Here is a 23,855-nt window from a genome sequence, read left to right as displayed (position 1 = left end):
GATTTGGCCAACTTAAGTAATCAAATGCATTTTGATAGTCCACAGGACATATTATCATTAGTACATGAAATTCTATGGACTGTTTGATAATTTGTCGCAGGTCTATATTTGATCTCGAGTAACTTTTCTTTTTACAAAACCTGTTTCTTCCTCTGGTATTTGGTGATGTAGATACCATCCAAACTTCTTCTATAAACAACTATACCCAAAAACCTTCTTTTTGGAGGCACTTCCCGTGACGTGTGATCGTTTGTAATGTAAAACACTAAATTCTGCGTTTTTTATTCAAATTTCAAAAGCCTCCTATTTTTTGCCAAAACTCAAAATAAAATTTTATGCCATAGGTTTTAAAAATTGATCTCTAAAAATGGAAGTTTTACTACTACTGGTCAATGAAAGTGATTAATTTTATTTTATTTATCTCACGAGAATTGTAAAAAATGGCAAAAATCGCGCCACGTTTATTTGTTTAACATTTTTATAAAAACTAAGTATATTTGCGGCAAAATAAAAAAAAACTGTATACGAAATCTGCACTCTTTACCCTTAAATCACATCTTGATTTTTGTCGATAGGACACTTGGATCAAAAGATATCGAATTTTTACCGTCGAACCGATAAAAATTTTATTAAACATTGGTTTCGCACCCGTAACTGCCCGATTTATTTAAAATCGACGGTCGCTTCAAGCGTTGTTTCTGAGAGAACGGTTGATTCTACACAAAAAGTGCTAATAACCATTTTTATTAAAAATTATCTCAGCTACTGATGCTCAGCTATTTTTTATTTGAAACATTTTTTTCTATGGCTTACAGATTCTTGGTAAATCGATTTTTTTGCGTTTTACTCCCTTACGAGAGAGGTTTTAGGGGGAAGTCCGGAGGTAAAAGTGGTACACTTTTTTGCATCTTTTTTGGGATCCCAAAATTAATATTCTCGGCAAAATTGGGCTTGTTCTTATGATTTTTAGGGGTTTAGTTTGTGACGACTGGACTATACTCTCAGATCGGATATGGCACATTTTCATTTCTATAGTTCAAAGTATCTCAGCTATAAACAAATCAAATCAAACTTTGGAGGGAAGAAATTATCAACTCCTATAGGCTGTTAGCCTCAGATATAACAGGCTGGACACGTAATCTATAATTAGAAAATAAATAAATATACACAAGAATTGCTGTATTAAAGATACAAATATTTTTTTTTCACAAATCAAGCTGTATAGTTCACTCTTTAAACGTAACATATTCAAGTGGCTACTTGAACCACGGAAAGTTATTGTAGCAGATTTCTAATTCGTATTCTCTACGTTTATGACTTCTTCGCGGTATTTGTGCGGCTAATTCCCAAGAAATATTGTTAAAATACAATGAGGGTGATTAAAAATCAATTTGCTAAGAAACAAACGATCTGGGTAAACACAGATGTAATTATCTACTGAATTATTTAAACAGCACAGCTAAACTATCCTGTCAAACATCGGTCAACGCTTTTAATATACAGAGTGTCTCACAGTATACACGGCGGGTTAAAAACTTTGAACTTTGATTTTTAATTTTTCACCAAACACGACCTGAAAAAATATTCCTAAAGTGTATGTCTTCATCATTAATCTCCTCAAACCGTCGTTTCAGCTGATAAATATCTCACGGTGTGAACATCCTCATCAAAGATGGTATACCCTTTTCCCATCATATAATTTCTCCCTTATCGGTCGTACTGATGAAGAATTTCTTATTATAAACGTCCTTTACAACCTATTAATCTCTTATTCTAAATTCTTATTCATCATCCTAATCAATTAGCCTATATTTTTTCACTGCTGAACGTAGGCCTCCCGTAAAATTTTCCACCTATTTCTATCTTGTGCTTCTTGCATCCAGTTTGTGGTGATACGCTTGATATCATCCGTCCATCTAGTCGGTGGTCGTCCTCTGCTTCGATATGCCTCTTGCCTTGGTCGCCATTCCAGAATCTTTCTGGTCCATCTATCATCCGTTAATCTGGCAACATGTCCGGCCCAAGCCCATTTAGCCATGGCTATTTTTTCAATTGCATCTGTGACTCCTGTTCTTCTTCTTATTTCTAGGTTTGGTACTTTATCTCTGATGGTAATACCTAATATTGATCTTTCCATAGCGCGTTGTGTAACTCTTATTTTATCTATTGTTCTTTTTGTCAGAGTCAGTGTTTCTGCACCATATTTAAGAACCGGTAAAACGCACTGGTTAAAAACCTTTCTTTTTAAACAAACGGGGATAACAGACTTGAAAATGTTATTTAATCTACCAAAGGCAGCCCATATTGTGAGACCTATCCTTCTTTGTATTTCAGTTGTCTGATTATCTCGGCCTAAGCGAATCTCATGCCCTAGACATTTGTAAGCTATTATTTGATCGATGCTATGGCTCTCAATCAGAATTTTACCGCTGACTACAAGGTTGGTCATAAATTTTGTCTTTGAAGTGTTAATTTTAAGACCAATTGTTTTTGACACTTTATAGAGCATGTGCAGCATTTTTGTAGCTTTATCAACTCTATCAGATATAAAACGATGTCATCGGCAAATCTTAGGTGGTTCAGATCTTCCTCTTTTATATTAATTCCCATGTTATCCTCTCGTTCCATTTGCTTGAACATATATTCAAGAACAGCTGTAAACAATTTAGAGGAGATAGTATCACCCTATCTAATTAAACGTTCTATTCGAAACTTCTTGGTATCTTCATGAAGGTGGACACAAGCTGTACCAGTTTCGTAAATACTTTTAATCAATGCGATATATCGGTAGTCAATGCGGCAGTCAGCCAATGCTCGAAGCATTTTATGATGATCTATAGTATCAAACGCTTTTTCATAATCTACGAATATAAGAAAGATAGGCTTGTTATACTCTGTACACTTGTCTATTAGCGTTTTTATAACTTGTAGATGATCATTTGTTCCGTATCTGGAGCGGAACCCAGCCTGTTCACAAGGTTGGTAACTATCCAGTTTGTTCACAAGCCGTTTTGTTATTATCTTCATGAATAGTTTGTATGTATGGGAGAGCAAACTAATAGGTCTGTTGGAACGGGCTGGGTTCCTCTGCACCGTCCAAGTGGGCCGAATAAATACTTCGGCTTGGTACAAGTAATTATAAGGTATATTTACTTCAGATTATCCTTCGACTTGGTATATTTCCATTAAGCGGTGGTTCTTTTGTTACGTGGATTTAATTAAACTACTCTTGCTCAGTAGAAATGTATTTCAATTATCAATAGTATACCCTTAATTGGTTGATAAATAATATAATAATTACTATTTATTTGCTCGTTGCTTGCTTGTATAATAAATATTATCACTTACAGTTGTTATTGTTGACGTGATCGGATGATTCACTATGCGGCAGTTAAACTTAAGAGCGATGTGTCTTCTCGGAGAGTTGAACGTACAAGAGAGAGAATTCTGTGCAATCTTTCGTATCGTCAAATTTTGGTCTGTACCAAAGGGTGGTTAGGGGTAGGACGCGGAAGCGCTGTTGCCAGTTTGGATCAAATCCGAACATCTGTAGTTCTTTAGGTCTGAAATTCTTATTATAAATCTCTTATTATAAACATCCTTCAAAACCACTCTTCTAGAATACTCTAGAGTTGGACTCTTTAACGCTAAGTACATAAAATGTGTTGAAACTTGATGTTGGATGCCTCATTTGCAATTCAATCACATCTTCTGGCTACTACAAATCCCCGTGCAACATACAATTTTCCACTGCAGTGAAATGTTCAAAAATATGACCAATATAATATGATATTAAACAAAACGCAGACTGGAGCCTTTTCAAACAGTGTCTAATAATCAACACTCCGCAGTTAGGTTACCATGAAACACAAATTGATATCTACTGAGCTATCACAGACATCCAATAACTGATAAATCAAGCAACTGGTTTATCAGTCCTTATCGTACAAGTAAATTATTTCAAACCTGCTCTTGTACAACACGTCATAACAAAAATTCAATAAAAAACGCGCGTGCCGACAGACGTGAGTACTTCTTATAGAGCTTTATTATTATGTGGGTTAATGAAATTTCTTGTCTGCTTAAGACTGAACTGTTAATATTGTTTTAAATAATATCAACACACATTTACCTAAGTTCTTTAAAATTAAAAAAATCTTAATTTTTTTCTTTAAAAATTTTGTTTAATGATTTTAATAATTTCCATAATTTTAAAATGATGCTCATATGATGCTTAAAAATTATCTATATGTTTATTAGAAGTAATTTATATCCATTATGTATCTGTTGCAGAAGTTAATGGAATCAACAGCTCCAGTAACATTTAAAAGCGACTACAGGCGGTGATCATGGCTAACACTACTGCTGAGAATGAAGCTGATTCAGGCAGTGGTGTAGCGACGAGCCGCCTGCCACACAAAGACGAGGATGTAGATCAAAACGAAGCCGATCGAGTGGTAACTGGTTCAAACATGAACTTCGTGTCAGTCGATACTATAAAATGTACCAAATGTGATTTTGAAGCTAGTACTCAAGCCCAAATAACTGCTCACGTAACTAAGGTTCACACGACCAACGAAGCTACCGAAATGGAGGTAAGACAATCAATAAATTAACAATTAACATTGTTGATTAATAATTATCCAGTTCTCTGTACATTTAGAAATTTTTTTCATGTTTTAAAATAATTTTAATCATTAGATCTTTGAATTTTTGAAGTTGATCGTCATTTAAGAGGAATTGCCACTTCACAGTAACAAATTTATGATAATTGTCTTCTTCCTTCTCTTTATAAGCAATTCTGCTTGTTCATTGGCGGATTAACACCTCTATGGAAGGTCTCTATATTGTCACCCCATCTTTTGCGCGGTCGTCCGATACTTCTTCTGCCGATTGGTGACTTATCTCTTGCTATTTTGACGACACGGGTCTCCTCCATTCTGCGTATGTGGTTATTCCATTCTTTTTTTTTCTATTTTGTGTCCATTTATTTATACGAGGCGTGTTTTTTAAGTTAGTACCGTTTTGGAATTAAAAAAAGACGTGCAAAGATATGGCAATAATTTTATTTTTACATGAAAGCCTGTACCTTAATCTACTTTTCTACATAATTTCCGTGAATACTGAGGCACTTGTCATAACGTGGCACCAGTTTTTGAATACCCTCCTGATAAAATTTTGCCGCCTGACTTGTTAACCACTGCATCACAAATGTTTTGACTTCGTTATCGTCTTGAAGATGCTGACCGCTCAGGTGTTTCTTCAAGTGCTGGAACAAATGGTAGTCGCTGGGCGCCAGATCAGGGCTGTATGGAGGATGATCTAGAGTTTCCCATTTAAATGATTTGATGAGATCTTTGGTCTGATTAGCCACATGTGGACGGGCATTGTCATGCAGCAAAACGATACCCTTACTCAACTTGCCACGTCTTTTGTTCTGGATTGCACGACGCAGATTTTTCAATGTCTCAAAATAAGACGCTGCATTGATTGTTTCATTACGAGGTAGAAACTCCACTAGCAATACTCCTTTTCTGTCCTAAAAAACTGTGCACATGATTTTCCGGGCAGAAATTGTTTGCTTAAACTTCACTCTTTTGGGTGATGATGAATGTCGCCATTCCATGGATTGTTGTTTCGATTCTGGTGTGACGTAGGCCACCCACGTTTCGTCACCAGTAACAATTTGGTCTAAAAAATCTTCACCTTCACTGTGGTACCGCTCAAGGAAAGTCAATGCACTGCCTAAACGTTGGGTTTTGTGCAAATCCGTCAACATTTTTGGAACCCAACGTGAACACAATTTCCGGTAATTCAAGTTCTCGGTAACAATGCTATACAAAACACTACGAGAATACTGAGGAAAGCAGTCGGACAATGATGAAATTGTAAAGCGTCTGTTTTCTCTCACCTTTTCGTCTACTTTCTGCACCAAATTTTCATTAACGACCGAAGGACGCCCACTCCGTTCTTCATCATGCACATTTGTGCGGCCATCTTTAAATGCTCTCACCCATTTCCTTACCATTCCATCACTCATAATGTTTTGTCCGTAAACTTCAACGATCTCACGATGAATATCGATCGGTTTTACGCCTTTAGCACTAAGAAATCGTATAACAGCCCGTACTTCACAATCAGCGTGACTCACGATTGCTGGAGGCATCTTAAACACTGGAGTAAACAAGTATACAATGAAGAATCAGACTGTAATGGCGTCAGTGCGTAGACAAGAGATGTAGATAACCAGCGCTTATGCGCGGAACGCCGACCGTAGCGCTGCGGCGGTGGAATCGCAAAACGGTACTTACTTAAAAAACATGCCTCGTACGTACGTTACATTTTCTTCTAATGTCTTCACTTCTCTTTCGATCTCTCAGCGTATTTTCTGTAATTCTTCCCAGTACTCTCATATCTGCCGTTTCCAGTAGCCTTTGCGTTGTCGCTGTATCGGGTCTTGTTTCTGAGGCATATTTCATTATTGGTCTGATGGTCATATGAGTGCTATGTATGGTCCATATTGTTATACGGCATGGAGACAAGGACGTTGAAAATATCTTCCATTAACTAGTTGGAAGCCTTCGAAATGTGGACCTTGCGAAGAATGTTCCGCATACCATGGACAGATAGGGTGAGAAACGAGGAAGTCCTAAGAAGAGCTAATACTGAGAGAGAATTGCTCAGCTTGATCAAGGCACGAAAGATTGGATACCTGGGCCACATCCTGAGAGGGGAAAAATACGCAATCCCTCAACTAATTATCCAAGGAAAGATTGAGGGCAAGAGAGGAGTAGGTCGCAAACAAATGTCGTGGCTGCGAAATATAAAGAACTGGACAGGCGTAACTAACACTGGCGAACTTTTGCATGCCGCAAAAGACAGACGTCTGACCTTAAGATAATTCGCCAACGCACTATAGGTGCACGGCACCATAAGAAGAAGAAGGTCATATGATAATTGTGATCGTCCAAAACACCGTACAAATGATCGTGCTATCGTTATTCTTACGGTGTCGTCTTCGTTCGAGGGTTGACGAACGTTATGATTATTATTTGTATTCTTCTTACTCCTGATCTAAAAAGTAGTTGCACTAGCAACTCAAGTCCAAAGAAGTGATTAGCAATGCCCATCAACTACTCATTTATTTTTTGACATAACAATTAGATTAATTTTTCTTCTTTTTTGTTTCTAGGTTGAAAACAACAACCCGTCGCCCGACAGAGTCCATCGCAAAATGTTCGAATGCGATGTCTGCAAAATGAGATTTTCCAATGGCGCAAATATGCGTCGCCACAAGATGCGCCACACCGGAGTAAAACCCTACGAATGCCGAGTATGTCAAAAAAGGTTCTTTAGAAAGGACCATCTTGCTGAACACTTTACCACGCACACCAAAACCTTGCCGTTCCATTGCCCGATATGTAATAGAGGTTTCCAAAGACAGATTGCCATGAGAGCTCATTTCCAAAACGAGCATGTTGGTCAACATGATCTTGTCAAGTCTTGTCCGTTGTGTAGTTATAGAGCTGGATCTATGAAGAGTCTAAGAATACATTTCTTTAATAGGTGAGTAACTGATAACTTTCTAAAGTCTTATAAGACAACTTAATAAAATTGTTGTTGTTAGACACGGAATAGATCTGGATAATCCAGGCCCAGCAGGTTCTCAAGCTTCTTTGATCGCAGCTGCTGCTCAACAAGGTTTTGCTATGGACGGAACGCTTAATTCTTTAAGTCAACTCACTAGTAGTCTATCCGTAAGTGTAACAGGAGGAGCCAACTATAGCGACTCTGGAGATTCCACGGGGGCCCGATCCACGGATAATGCCACTCCGCCTATGCACTTTTTGACTCCTCATGTGGAAATTTCCATGACTGATGCCCCCGTACCCGTTTTTCCACCGTCTCCGGTAAGTTTTTCTATTAAACATGTTTTGTTAAGCCATGCCATGTAAAACATGACATAGTGTGATACTGGAGCACAAACTTTTAGAAAGCACCGATCATTCTAGTTCATAATACGACGTCCTTTATAAAACTAATTACGGAAAAAAGAGGTGTTTATAAAATATTTGTAATTTAGGGAGATGCGCAAAATTCCAACCAACCAGTTCAAAGTGGCGACTCTCGCATGAATGGGGAATGTCCAAACTCTCCCCAATCTGCGGACTCAAACTCCAACGCTCCTTCTAGCAGTCATATACAGCCGAATAGTTTGCGAATTGACCAAGAAACCAACATCACCCCGTCCATATCGCTTATACCAATTAAACAAGAACCTGGGGACGATTACGAAAGCTCAAAGAGAAATGGACCGGTAAATCTCAGTACAGCAACCTCAGGTATGATCTATTTAAAAAATATGTATATCGTTATCTTTGTCTTTCCTTGCTAACTATTTTATTTAACATATTTTTTTGTTAATTGGATAAATCTATTACAACGAACCTGCAACTTTTTGAAGTTTATTTTAGATGAGGAAAGACATGATCGTCACACGGAGCCAGATCTGGAGAATAAGGGTTGTTCGTATGATTCGCATTCTAAATTAGGAATTGTTTGCATGGTAATATGCAATTTTTGTGTAGGGGTATTGTCCGGCAAAAATAAAGTACCTTTAGACAACATTCCATGTCTTCTTTGTATAATTTTCTCTAATATAGTGGTCAATAACTTTGTATAGTAATTCCCAGTTATTGTTTTCCCTTGATCCATAAATTTAATCATGGTTACTCCTTGACAGTACCAAAAAAACTGAAGCAACTACTGTTTTAGCAGATTTTTGAACCTGGAATTTCTTTGAGAACCATAGTGTCTCCGTTTCATCGATTGTAGCTTCTTTCTACGTCCTAGAAATGTATTGACGTTTCATGCATAGTAATAACACGGCTTAAGAAGTTTACATTGTTTTCAAATTAAGCTCAGAAGGAACGCGATGTTTGTGCACTTCCATGCTTCAACATTCAGACATTTACGGATCCATTTTGCATAAATTTTTCTCATGTTCAAATCGACATCATATGAGATGTTCAGATATTCGTTTTAGCCCAATTTGATCGTCTGAAAAAATTATTTCATGAACGGCATGGATATTATCATACATAATTATATCATGAACGGCATATATATTATACTATGTTTTATTTATCCATTTAACTGACACAGCCTATTCTAATATTCTCGTACATTAGTAAAAATACCTTTATTTTTTTTTACTAGGTGGCATTCAAATGCAATCAGCAACTTCAAGCAGCCTAAGCTCGTTAATAAAGGTTTCACCTTTAAAAAGTCTTCTAAGGGACGATCTCAAAAGAAAAATCATATCAAGAAGTAATTCTAGCACTAGGGGACGTTCCACAGCTTCACCAGGTGCTAATTCAGAGTCCCCCACCGACCCGGCAACTACTACAAATGGTGCTATAACTTCCACAGGTAAATATGTTCACAAAATATTCTTATTTTAGAGCTTTTTATACGTATCCACCCTGTTTCTTTCTGTTCCGTAGTATTGTTAGAAAGAAAGAGCATGTTCTTTTGCTGGTTTTCCTAATTTGTTTATTAACAGTAGCATCTTTTCATCTATTCTTTCGTTTTTTCTTCTTTCGTTTATTCTTTTAAACAATGCTTATCTTATTCTCTTTATATTTGTAGGTCTTGAACAGCCTTCAGATTCTTCCCTCTGGAGTCGCATGAGCAAAAGAGCGTTAAATGGCCTTCAGTGCATCTTTTGTGGAATCGGATTCCCTGACCAGACTCTCTACTTTTTACACAAGGGCTGCCACTCTGATGCCAACCCTTGGAAATGTAACATTTGTGGCGAACAATGTTCAAATGTTTATGAATTTAATTCTCATCTTCTAAGTAAGAGCCACCAATAGCATTCGGATTAAGTTTGGTAACATAGATAAAGATACAGTTATTAAAACTGCTACTACAAAAATTGTTTGAGATTGCTCGATACGACAATGGAATGAGGAACATTCCAGGAAGCACTTGAACCTTCCCGGCTATATTGAAACCTAGAGCTGTCTAGAACCTTCTAGATTCTTGGGAACATTCTAGACAGTAACGAAACCTGCCAAATCGCGTAGGAAATTTGACGTACTATTAAAACTAAGAACTCCAAAGGTTCTAAAGGCATAGCTTAGTTGGCATACCCAGTTGTTCTGAAATGTTCTAGATATTCTTCAAATGTTGGATGTGAGGATCACCAAAAACATTCCAAACTGCCTTGGAACCTCATAGAGTTTTGTGGAATATTAAAGAGCTGTCTGAAGCTTTTTTGATACATCCAAAAGTGTCCAGAATAGTGGAGGCTGCTCTGAAACATTCTAGATCGTTCCAGACTGTCTGAGATATTACAGGCAACTCTTGAAATCATTAAAATTGTACCTACAAAATATGGTCCAAAGGTAGATGTTTACAAATGTGCTTCAAAAATAATTTTGGACCATGAGCAGTATTTTTAGAGCCAGTAATCTGTTTTATTGATATTAAATATGGTTTAGGGAGAATATAATATGCAAATTATATGAATTATATCGTAATTAAATTATACTTAGAAACAAATACTCTTGCAAAGATATTTAGAAGAAGAAACCTTACGAAATCATTCCAATAAGCAACTGAAACCATGCAATACTTAACAAATTTTGTAGTAGCATACTAGTTTTTGTTTCGTCAAAAGTTTTGTGACGATAATATCGTTGTATAATTTTTTTTGTAAAACCTCACTTAAAGTACAAACTTTAGCAATGAAGCTAAGGATAAAAAGTAGTAACATTTAACACAAAAAATATATGTTGAGTTTACAGCAATGATAAAAATCGATCAATAATCATTTTGTCATTTAGTAGTTACTGTGGAAGGACTCAAAATATAGATTTGTTAATATTTTTGAAGAAACGTTTAAATAACCATTAAAATAGATACTCGACATATTTCCAACTGTAAACAAAGAAGTTTCACGTGAAATCTGACAGGGTGTATTGAAGGATATAGTCATTCCCTGATTCTCTCATTACTCAACGAACCAGATTCGGATCAATCAAATTCTGTCTACGACTAGCAAATCGAATATTATCATTATTATACACCATATCGTCATTGGTATACACCAATTTTTTGTTTATAATTGGGAATATGTACAATGATTTATTTGCAATAGTGTACACATCTGTAATTTTTTCATTATTATGAACATATGAATTTATTAACCGTGTAATCGATATTTACGCGAAATATTCTCGAATGAAAAGTGACGTTCCTATTGCCTTATGTGGAAAAAGGTGCTTTTTCTTTGTTTACGTATAAATTGTTACATTTTTGTATTCTAAACGTTAAAGAATGATTATTGTTGCCTGTTGAATATTAAACCATTTTTAAAACCTCTGGTTTGGATACTGTTATCATATTTGGATACAGAAGTGCCTAATAATGTATTAAAAGCGGCAGTACCTGAAGAAATATATAATTCGAATGAATCCATTTCAATTGATCGACCTATAATTTGTTTGACAATTGGAGTAAATTGTAAATTTCCAAATGTGTTATGCAAAATGTGGGGTATTTATATTTTGTCCCTTTATATAGTGTGTTGAGTTCAGAATGAAATGAATTGCTCGACTTTTGGATCTTCCTCTTCTGCCAATCAGGCTATAGCCCTATATAGTTCAAATTTAACAATTAAAAAAAAATCTTGACTAGAAAAAAGGTAAAGAAGAACAAAATTGTCGATGTTTTTAATTTTTATTGAAGAAAACTTGTTTTTCAGTTAAATAAATCCTAATTATATGAGTCTGTGCAATAAAAATGACATGATTTGGGATTTTACCCACTTTCAAGGAATAATATATGAGAGCTTTCCCTATCAGTTGGCCCAATGTTAGATTGATAAGAAAATTAAATTTTAGAGAACAAAAATAAAAGCGCAGCGTAAATTTTAGAAGTTTTAATGCATCTAACAACATTTTTGAATTTCCTAATTATAGAAAATATTTTATAACGTAATGAAAACTATTGATTAAGCAAAATGATAAAAAAAAAGAGAACAAAATTGTTGATGTTTTTAATTTTTATTGAAGAAAACTTGTTTTTCAGTTACATAAATCCTAATTATATGAATCTGTGCATTAAAAATGACATAATTTGGGATTTTACCCACTTCCAAGGAATAATATACGAGACCTTTCCCATATTAGTTGGCCCAATGTTAGATTGATAAGAAAATTAAATTTTAGAGAACAAAAATAAAAGCGTAGCGTAAATTTTAGAAGTTTTAATGTATCTAACAAAATTTTTGAATTTCCTAATTATAGAAAATATTTTATAACGTAATGAAAACTATTGATTAAGCAAAATGATAAAAAAAAAGAGAACAAAATTGTTGATGTTTTTAATTTTTATTGAAGAAAACTTGTTTTTCAGTTACATAAATCCTAATTATATGAATCTGTGCATTAAAAATGACATGATTTGGGATTTTACCCACTTCCAAGGAATAATATACGAGACCTTTCCCATATTAGTTGGCCCAATGTTAGATTGATAAGAAAATTAAATTTTAGAGAACAAAAATAAAAGCGCAGCGTAAATTTTAGAAGTTTTAATGCATCTAACAAAATTTTTGAATTTCCCAATTATAGAAAATATTTTATAACGTAATGAAAACTATTGATTAAGCAAAATGATAAAAAAAAAGAGAACAAAATTGTTGATGTTTTTAATTTTTATTGAAGAAAACTTGTTTTTCAGTTACATAAATCCTAATTATATGAATCTGTGCATTAAAAATGACATGATTTGGGATTTTACCCACTTCCAAGGAATAATATACGAGACCTTTCCCATATTAGTTGGCCCAATGTTAGATTGATAAGAAAATTAAATTTTAGAGAACAAAAATAAAAGCGTAGCGTAAATTTTAGAAGTTTTAATGTATCTAACAAAATTTTTGAATTTCCTAATTATAGAAAATATTTTATAACGTAATGAAAACTATTGATTAAGCAAAATGATAAAAAAAATTTAAAAAACGCGAGTCCTAAAATAAAATTAAATTTATTAAAAACAATTTGTACTAATTTTTTCTTAACTATAAAAATTACTTTGTAAGTGCCAAATCCTAATTTGTGGGCCTCTCGGTGACATGTTGATCTAGAAACGTGTCTTCCAATAACGCCACTCCATAAAACCCTCAACTCCATATAATTTACTCTTCGTCGATTTTTGACTATAATGCGTCTTAATACCGTCAAATTAAAATCCACAAGGAAACTAAGTTCCTGTGTAGCTGGGTGTATACCATGTATCACAAAAAATTTAAGTAAAAATCCTTTATAAAAGGTATATAAATTAAAAACCCAAACGGGCTATGTCATGAAGACAAAACGTTTTCGGAAACCATGTTCCATCATCAGTGTCTAGGTGTACATGTTTTGAATCACTAACTATCGGTAAAAACCCGTTAAAATTTATCTAATATAATTTGGTTTACATTATTTGGTATTATATTTTAAGATGTTAGAGTTACCAGTGGATATGGTAACATGGTACTGGTCCTTAGAGGAAGTGTCTACGAGGACTTGATGATAGCAACTCTTAATACCCTTCGATCTGCTTCGGTTATTTTACTTTTTCGTACACTTCTAGGTTCTGTGACGGCCGAACCTGTAGTTTTGTATCTTCTGACTATATTTCTTACACTATAGCGTGATAATTACAACATATTCGCGATTTCCGAATTGGATTTTCCAGAATTAAAAAATCTAATAATGATTGAACAAATTTTCTCTTCGATAACTTTACCTCGACCGATTGTACAATCCAAAAACGGAAAAGCTTTACAATACTATAAAATACATTTGACATTAACTGACAATATTATTGTTTTGATGTCATTTTTCCATAGCTACCTCTGGATTTAATGTAATTATGAAAAAATCAATGTTGTTGACATAAGTGAATGCATAACCAGAGTTTAGTGAATTTTTTTTTATTATTGAAAATAAATAAAAATCCGTAAGGGTAATGTTTTTAATAAATATTAATAAAAATGCCACGTTAATTAATATGGGAACTAAAAACATGCAGAGTATAATTTGTTTATGGTAATCGACTTAAACCTCAAATTCCATAGGTGGCCAACTGGTATGGGAAGGGGCTCGTACAGGGCTTGAACACCAAGAAATTAATATACAACCCATATATCTTGGAACGTCGCACCTATTAGTCTACTTGTGCGAGTAGCTTGGACAAGATCACTGTCACGCTTTTCAGTAGATTATCGTTCGTGATGTACGTGTAGTTTTCTACCAGCATTAGAAGAAGTAACATTATATTGCATTGCTTTAATTTGCCAAGTATTTTTTCGGTACCTCGATAAAAAACAGTAATATTTTTTATTATTTATAAGAAATATTATAATTGAACGTCAATCAAAATTGACCACAATGATCAAAATTAAAGTAACTTACTGTGATAGATATATTCAAAAAGTTTTATAGTAGTTATATAAGTTTGTGTTAATTATAATGGGTGGTAGCAGCCACAATATTTTGATTTTTATTGAAAGGTAACTGTAACACATTCCAAAAATGGTAAACATTCCATTTTCGCGATTTTCCTTATATTTATGTCGTAGATGTACATAAAAATGTACCGACATTTAGGTACTGCCGTTTTTTTAACAAATATTGCTCTTGCGTGTTAAACCTGTGGTCTATTATAGAGAGTATATTATTTTAGAAGAAAGCGAAGTGCCTATTTCGAGGCCTTATAGAACTAAAGTTATTATTAGAGCGACAACACTAATTTATTTTTAGTCTAATTAATAAAAATATATATTTTTATCTTTCGCTGCGAAAAATAGAATTACAGTGTAGTTTTGTAATTTTTAACAAAAAATGCTACTCACATAAACTTTTTATCCTGGATATATAAAATTTTTTGCTTTACAATAATTTTTTCCTTTCCTTCATAACAATATTCAACTGATCGACTTTAATAAGTCGTTAACTGTTGTTTTTTTGTGGAATATTTATAAATATTAAAGAATATTGCAATAAAAAGTATCATCACTCCCTGTGTATTGGATAGGCATCCCACTCTCTCCAATTATCTCATCAAATGCTCATCACGTTTAGCAAGGACAGTGGTTTATATTTTCGTTCTCCTCCTTTCATTCGTTCCTTGTCACTCATAACAAGCCTTCTTTCTTTCCCTCTTTAAAACTACCGGCGACAAATTGCCATACAAATGTATTAGCGGCTATACACATATCTCGGGCAGTAATCCATCTAATCCTGACGCCTTTCCTGTCTTTAGTCTAATTGTCACAGCTAAAAGTTACTGTTCAGGAACTTTGAACAACCCTCCGTAATTGTTGCCACCATTCCTCATTGTGCCGAGTGAAAAGGCACATCTTCCTTTACCTACTCACATAGCCTTGTCGATGCACTTTTAATTTCTAACTTTAAGTACATTCCTAACCAGTGTATATTCCTAGCATCGTCATTTCGGTCTCTAACACTCCGTCTTCTCATTACAACTATCACTTCAGCAGCAATCACTTCTCGGCAATTAACACCTCGCAGGTATGTCGCCAAATGAATGCCGAGCTTTCTATCGGTTCGTAGGTCAAATGAGTCCGGTAACTTCAGGCGAAAGTATGTCTTCTTGCGCACTTCGCCATAAATGACGTCTTTTGTGTTTATTCGAAAGACATAATGAATTATTGTGACCGTGAATACCAAAAACCATCCATTTTATTGTAATAACACGTAGATGTTGTTAAAACATCAACAAATATTATTGTACTATTTCAAAATGTACCTTTTAACTAAAATTTCTGTTGTCGCTCAAATTGTATAAACTGATAATTGCTCTAATTATCCGTCCATTGTTAAAAGAAAAATTGTTATATTAAATGAAGATATTTCCTATTTACAAAAAAAGTTTTCCTAAAGCGAGTATATATTAGATGCTTCCTCTGAGACCACTAATATAAAAATTGACCAAATGCGTGTAATATGTATTTTTATCTGTGTTTTAGTAGAATTTTTCAGATGTAATGTAAAACAACAATCAAACATGAGTATTATCTATGTTTACGTGACTTTTGGCAGAATTTTCCAGCTAGTTCTAAACTCTTTGAAGATTTATATTAAGATATTTTTTGTTGTAATTTTTTTATTTTTGAATGCATGTTAAGTTTACTATGCCGTTTGAAATGTATGTTGTACATTACTATAGTTCGGTCCCAAATAGTGTAAAAATACAGATTACAAAAAATATATCATGTATAGTAATCTAATGCGATTTTTTTGGTGTTAGTATGTCACGCTCAACGTTCACAAGTGGAATATCTCAGAGGAACGATGTTATTTAGTATAATAATGTACATTCCTACTTTTCATTTGATCTGAGGTAACCAAAATGCCAGAAAACCAATTTTGTAATATGTAGAATATATCTTTTATTTCTTTTATCGTTTGTTTTCGGGGTTTTGGCTGTACCTCATCAAAATGTCAAATATATGCAAATATAGAGTTAGTCTTAAATTTAAGTACAACTTGTTAATACTAAGGATAATTTTTAAATATTCATTCATATACATTCCATTTTCTATTATATTTCGTCATTCTTTATATAGTACTGAGAAGTGTACAGTATTTATTGTATTTCATGAGATTTCTGAGAAAGTTTTGGTGCAATATTTGGGAATTTTGTTTAATATAAAAAAAGGTATTGAGTGTAGCTGTAGCGTAAGAGTTTTGGAATCTTTTAGTCTGGTCATTGATTATTATTAGCCAGTATTGTGACAAAAAATTAACAAAAAAAAAAGAATACAAAACTAAGCAGTAAACAAAATTAAAGTACTAAATATAAAACAGTGTTAAATAATTCTAGAACTGCAATAATTTGCAATTACCTTTTATACTGCAAGATATACCGTGGGTATAAAAACGACTTAGAATCAAAATTTTAATTTCGTACTCAAAAGTTTGATATTTGCGAAAGGTTTAATGATTTTGTTGAATATATTTTAGACGACTTTATAGAAAATAATAATTTGTTAATGGGTCGCAGTATATTCGTTGTGAGAAGATGGAGAGATGGGATAGCTAAAAACTAAGAATTGTTCGCTGTGGCATGAGGTTGCGTAACTGTGATCACATTTTATATACCGATATGGCAATTTTCAACTACCAATTTACGTTATTCAGTATGTGGAACAAAGATAACACTCAATTGTAATAGAAGTGAGAGGCAGTCACCAGGTCGGAGTAGGTATGGCTTTTAAACAGTGTTGCTATATTTCTGTTACATTTTTTCTTCTAAAATTTTAGTCCGATATATGAGTGTAAAATAATATTTAAATCCACTACAGTTCATTGTAGAATGAAACTTAAAATTGTCCCAAAAAACTTACATAAAGTAGCGATGTAATTGTTATTTTCTAGTCGATTCTATCAATTACTTAATTAGTTAACAAAGAACATTGATTTAAGGAATTGATTTGTGACAACAACGCATATTCCCCTGAGGAGTTTTACGCAACGTCTTCCTTCACAGTGTGGGACGCCTAGATACATCCCGCTATACGGCTAAACCATTGAGGAGTGTGTAGTTCTTTGCATAAAATTATTTCGTCCGTAAACCTTAAGGAAAGCTCGAACACTTATATTCGAGTTTTAAATGCAATTCTTATAGATTGTTAGCTGTAATAGCTTGGAAATAAAACAATTACAATTTAAAATGAACAAAACAACATTATTTTTATAAGAAAAAAACCAACAAAAAAAAAATAATTCTAAATAAATTAAAATTTTTAATTTATTTTAAAGCATTTTAAAAAAAATCTCTAACCAATTAAATGTTCGAACAAACCACCATTTTGTGCTAAACAAAATTAGAATCTATCAACTAAAGCAAGTCTCATTGCATTCAGCTGATTTGGCTGTATCCGACTACAAAGTTGAACAATTTTGTTTGCAATTCTGCTAAATTGGTGGCTCGTTCAAATTCATGCCGATATAATTTTGATTTTAGCATTCCCCAGAAATAAAAATCCAAAGGTGCTAAATCTGGTGATTAGGGGGCCATTTTATTGTTCCTCGTGTAGAAATTAATCGTCCAGGGAATGTTTGCTCCAAGTAATTTGTAACTTCGATTGCATTATGTGCTGGGCAACCACCCTGTTGAAACCCGACATCGTCGAAGTTGACCGAAAGGTTTCGAACTGCTGGAATAATCAGATTGTGCAATAAATCCAGATATTTACGTCCATTCTGATTTTCCGTAATAAAAAATTGACCAATTATATTATCGTTATAAAATACAGTCCACACATTTAATTTCTTTGGGTATTGCGTTTTCACAACAATACTCAAATGTTTATTTTCCGTAGACCAATAGCGAACGATAGATAGATTATGGCGTTTATGGATTTTGAATGAAGATTCATTGGAAAACAAAACATTTTTTTAAAAGTTATTGTTCTCATTCGATTTCTCCATAGTTTGACAAAATTCCATACGTTTAAAAGGATCGTCTGGAAAAAGTTCTTAAGTGGTTTGCACTTTATAACGATAGTATCCGTTTCGTTTTAAAATATTCCTCACAGTTCTCTCCTTTAGGTCAACTTAGTCCGCAATTTGTTTCGAACAAGACGCTTATTAAGCAGTTAAACAGACTTGCATTCCGCAAACTTCGCGTTTAAGATCGAAGCAATTCTTCGCAGAGATTTGCTTCGATCGTGGTTGATCCGTTGTACATTTCATACAGGTATTTATGCAACCGAAATTTTCAGTTTCTAATAATTGATCGAACTGTTTTCTCTGTCGGAATTGGGCGATTTTCAAAAGCAGCAATAAAAAACTGTATTATTTCTATAATAGAATGGTTCCCATAATACCATTTGAATCTTTTCCTCTCGAAAATATACGCTTGGCATGTTAATGGACAGCCGGAGTGTGACGTCACGGTTGCCATATTGTTATTATTACTTTCCAAACAAAAGTTGAAATTCCCAATCTCAAGAGTTTTTAATTTCTATAAAGTTAACATTTTTGTTCCTCTGCTGCTTTTTCTTTTTAGGAATAGTGTTTTTTACGATAATACTATCATAATTTAGTGTTCTATTTCTATGAAATATAGTTTAAAAGTTTAAATTAAAGAAATTCTAACCTTACTTTATTGATACATGCATTTTATTGCTAGTTTTATAAAACAACATGCTTTATTATTTACACAACCTTGTAAAATTGTTGTAGTAACTATTAGAATACTTAGATATTGCAAAAAGCGGAAAGATTATGTAAAAAAAATGAAAAAATAACGAAAAATACAAATTATCCACACTATACAAGGTTTGTTTGGAAAGTGAAACTGACAGATGTCAATAAAATTTACGTCATCACTCCGGCAGTCCATTATTAGTTTTCAACCTTTTACCACCACAGCTTAAAATCAGATAGATAGACCATAGACCTGCTTTACAAATAAGCCTTGCCTACTCTTGTACTCTAGTGCACTCGTAGAGGAGGAATGCCGTTTATACTACCTGTCTGTATACTGAAGTGCGGTATTTATTTAGCTCACGCTGTTATCACACATCAATTCCTTAATTCAAATTCAGTGTCCCTTGTTAATTAATCAAGTAATGATAAAATCGGTTAAAAAAATAACAGTTACATGATTACTTCATGTAAGTTTTATTGGGGCCATATTAATTTTCATTCTACAATAAACTGTAGTGGGTGTAAATATTATTTTACACTAATGTATCCGACTAATATTTTAGAAGGAATGATGTAACAGAAATTTTGCAACACTGTGTAAAATTCACTCGCTATTCCAACATGCGTGGATTGTGTCTCACTCGTATTCAAACAATTAATTGATATCTTTGTTCCACATACTGAATAACGTGTACGGTAGTTGAAAAATTGCCATATCGGTATATAAATGCAAGTTAACCCTTTCAGAGCGGTACCTATTTTCTCTTGCAGTACCACACAGGCGGCAGTTTTTAGCGTGTCTTGTATACGGACGGCACATATATCGGTCATAATTAAAAAATTAAGGACTTGTTTAATAAATATTTATTCAGTAAAGACATAAAACTTTTATATTTTAAAGAATCTTTTATTGGACAACTTTGAAAAAAAAAACAGTTTTAGCTGTATCTAGAAACTTTTCGTTGTTTGTTATTTTCTTTGTATGGGAACAAACATCTTCTGGAGGCGGTCTTTGTCTTTTCAGTTCCTGGAACGAATGAAGGAAAATTCCTTCATTATAATCTGAATACATCAGCTGACATGGGCTTGGACTTTTTCACTTGATATTCATATCTGAAATTAAAATGAATATTGTAATATTAAAATGGTACTTTATGAAAAAAAAAAAAACTATAATGTGCATAACGATCGAAAAACAAAAACTAACTTTCTAAAAATCTAATGTATAAAACTTAGGCGTAGTCTGTGGAAAAATAATTTTTTAAAGCATTTAGTGGTCTTCCTCACGCAATCAATGCTACTTATCATCATGTCCGAGCGGTCGACTGATCCCTTTTCTTTATTGTACGCAATTACACCATCTAGTTTTGTTAGTGGCTCTTTAGTAGTAGGATCAATTTTGTCAAGAACATTTTGTTTTCGTGCATTGTTGTCATCATTATAACATCTTTTCCGTCTTTCCATTTAAACACCAAGAAAATGTCAGAATTGCTTCAATCTACTTCACCTTTTTTCAATGTTTCTTGCAAAGACGGCATATGAAATATACGTTGTTATATTATATGTTGTTTCCAATCAGTTTAGAGTTTGTATAGATGATTGAGTAGACAAATTCACCAGTAACTCTATTAGTTTATGTTATCATCACCTTTTTTATGCCGAGTTCCAGTTAAATTGAGTTGTTCCAATTATAGGGATTTTTTGACTATAAAAGTAGAGTTTGAAGAGGTCTTGTATTTTCTTCAAAAGAGACGTTCTCCAAGTTTTATAGCTTCTTTAACTATTCCGTCATGTTCCGGAGCCCTGTTGTTTTTTATTTTTTGAGTGCATATTGTATCTCGTCTTAAGTAATTTCTGGAATATCCTCATCTCTGGTTTTGTACCTTTTGTCTATCGTTTTGATTTTTTAGTATTGATTTTTTGTGTATATAATCTTGTATTTTTCTCTTCGACTATTTGAAGTATTTTCTGTGTGTCTAACATCACCCTTTTATCCATAAACTGGACAGTTGCTTTTCTACTAATCAAAAGTTTTCGTGTTGTTTTGTTCTATAATCTGTACAACATTTTCATTTTTAAATTTCCTAATTGCTGTTTTCACAGCTTTCGATATGTCTTATTGAGAACCTTATGCGTTGTGAAAGTCCTTATCACTTTTTAATAACAATATTAATTTTAAAAATAAATCTAATTTTTTAAAGATTAAATATAATTTGTTTATAAAACTGATAAACTTCACATAAACATTCGCAAGTTTATATTTAACCGTTTCTAAATAATATTTAGTATAATTATGACTACGTTTTAGCCATTTTGGTCCGCCTGATGTCGGGTTATGTAAACTCACAGCGAATAGTACTGCACTCGGTTTTTTTACAGTTTCTTGTATAGTTTTAAGTTTTGGGTGAAAAGTTCCAGAAATGTGAGACTGGATTTATTGTTGGAGAAGAATGTGCACTATGGGATCATTCAAGACTTTCTCATATTCCAGAAAGAACAAAAATTAGATTAGTAGATTATTACGAATCACAATTACATAAATCATGTCCACCGTTCTGACCGTGCTCAAGACAATCTTACAGTTTCTCCAAAACACTTATTTCTGGGATATGAGGTATATCTTGGAAATCATGCCTTGTAACTAAGTTGCTAAATATGTAAACTTTTCTGTTTAGTTACTTTCTATTTTAATATATACATATGTTTTGTAATATTTAGGTAAACATTCCATCTGTCTTAGATGCCAGTCTAAGAAATTGTATCTACTTTATATTTATTTTTATTTTATTTATACATATTTCAATTTGTAAATCACAATTTGTTGTAATTGGTGAGAGGGGTAAATAAAGTTGATATTTTATTTTATAAATGACTTTCTTTATTCAATATATTTTCATAGAATCTAAGAACACTATCCGCGTTATAGTCGAATGTGATCTGACTCATTTTCCGCCGAAATAAATATCTGTTTCTTGTTCTGTTTCAATCTCTGTTTACCTTTTACCCTTATCTTCTATCCCAGTGGCTAATGCTCTTTTTTCTCCACGTTCTTAGCCGCAGTTGCCACTACAAACACTATGTCCCATTAATTACTGAGGTTTTTCTCATGTCTCACCCATGTCTGTCTAATGTCATTCCATGGTGGGATGATTCATGTACTCATATAATACAAAACAGAGTTTCAGCTACTAATACATTTAAAAATTCTCCTAGTGTTGAAAACTATATAGAGGCTAAAAAAATTCATAGCGAAAGCTAGAAAATTTCTAAAGTTAAAGCACAAAATAAGCTTTAGATCCCTTTGTACCAAATTAAATAGAAGTGGTCCCCATAAAGTTATTTGGGATAAAATTAACGAGGTTTCTGGTAGTAAATTGTGTCTTTTATCTGAATTGCCACCTGAGGAGGTAAACCAGGAAATTTTAACATCTCTACTCACCTATTTCTGGAAATTTTGAATTACTTATTATTCCTTTGCAGTACTCTGAGAATCCCATATCATTGATGAATACCACAATACTCTTATTACTAAAACTGATTCTGCTGTGGGTCCTGATCAGGTTTCATACTCATAGATGTTAAAAAATTTATCACACTCTGGATTATTAGTCTTAATTTCAATTCTTTAATGAAAGTATCCAGAAGGGACAGGTTCCTATCTCGTGGAAACAGTCATATTGCCTGTTATTAGACATGGAAAGGATAAAACTGACCCACTTAATTATAAGCCAATTGCTCTGTCATCTTGCGTTGGTAAAATGCTGGAAACATTAATAAAAACAGAATGGTTCAGTAGAGAGTAGAACATAATCATATTTTAAATCCATTGCAACTTGGTTTTAAAAGGGATAGAGGTTGTATGGAATGCATTTCATTACTAAATTCTAAAATACTACAAGGATTTTCATTGAATCAATTTACCAGGACTTTTCCTAGATATTTCAGCGGCGTATGATAGTGTCAACATCTTTCTTTTATACTCTAACTAAACAAATTAAATATAACATTCCTATTCAACTAGCAAATGTCATTTATTCTATATTAAATGATCGTAGTATTTATGTAAATGATAAAACTGGTCAAATTCATGGTCCAAGAAAAACTAATCAGGGTTGCCCTCCAAGTCCAATGTTATTTAATCTGTATTCCCTATCTTTATATGATATTATTCCCAATGGTTGTAATCTGATACAGTGTGCAGATGATTTGGTTATTTTGGTTAGTGGGACTGATCTACTTAAACTAATTAATTCTTTGAACTTGATAATGCAAAGGATGGATATCTGGTTATTATAACGCAACTTTAACCTATCTTATAATAAGTCTTCAGCAATTTCAAAAAGGGAATCATACAGTTAATTATCAGAAGGTAAGAATTAGAGCTCATGCAATTAAATGGGTGGATTTGGTGAAATATTTAGGGGTAGTTATTAAAAAAAAAACCTAAAGTGGAAGTCATATGTGGATTTAATAGAATTAAAAGTAATTCCTAGCTTGAATGTAATAAGAGCTCTATGTGGAACATATTGGGGTAGTGATACTAAAACTCTCCAGATATTTCATAAACATTTGATTCAGAGTCATTTAGATTATGGATGTCGAATATTGTTAGAT

The 23,855-nt window shown here is 33.3% G+C and overlaps 1 protein-coding gene across 3 annotated transcripts in view; it reads left to right on the top strand.

Moving 5' to 3' along the window:
• The window catches only part of LOC140432647 (uncharacterized), a 34,203-nt gene extending 12,093 nt beyond the window's left edge, over nt 1-22,110 (top strand). For all 3 annotated transcript variants that reach the window (XM_072520680.1, XM_072520683.1, XM_072520681.1), the window contains exons 2-7: nt 4,294-4,595; nt 7,193-7,566; nt 7,628-7,910; nt 8,084-8,342; nt 9,220-9,432; nt 9,652-22,110. In XM_072520680.1, coding sequence (XP_072376781.1) covers nt 4,350-4,595; nt 7,193-7,566; nt 7,628-7,910; nt 8,084-8,342; nt 9,220-9,432; nt 9,652-9,878 — 1,602 coding nt within the window. In that variant the 5' untranslated portion in view covers nt 4,294-4,349 and the 3' untranslated portion in view covers nt 9,879-22,110. The remainder of the gene's footprint in view (nt 1-4,293; nt 4,596-7,192; nt 7,567-7,627; nt 7,911-8,083; nt 8,343-9,219; nt 9,433-9,651) is intronic.
• Nucleotides 22,111-23,855: the final 1,745 nt, after the last annotated feature.

Source organism: Diabrotica undecimpunctata, chromosome 1, assembly GCF_040954645.1.
Source record: "Diabrotica undecimpunctata isolate CICGRU chromosome 1, icDiaUnde3, whole genome shotgun sequence".
Taxonomy (NCBI): Eukaryota; Metazoa; Arthropoda; class Insecta; order Coleoptera; family Chrysomelidae; genus Diabrotica; species Diabrotica undecimpunctata.
This window is presented reverse-complemented; position numbering and strand designations above follow the sequence as displayed.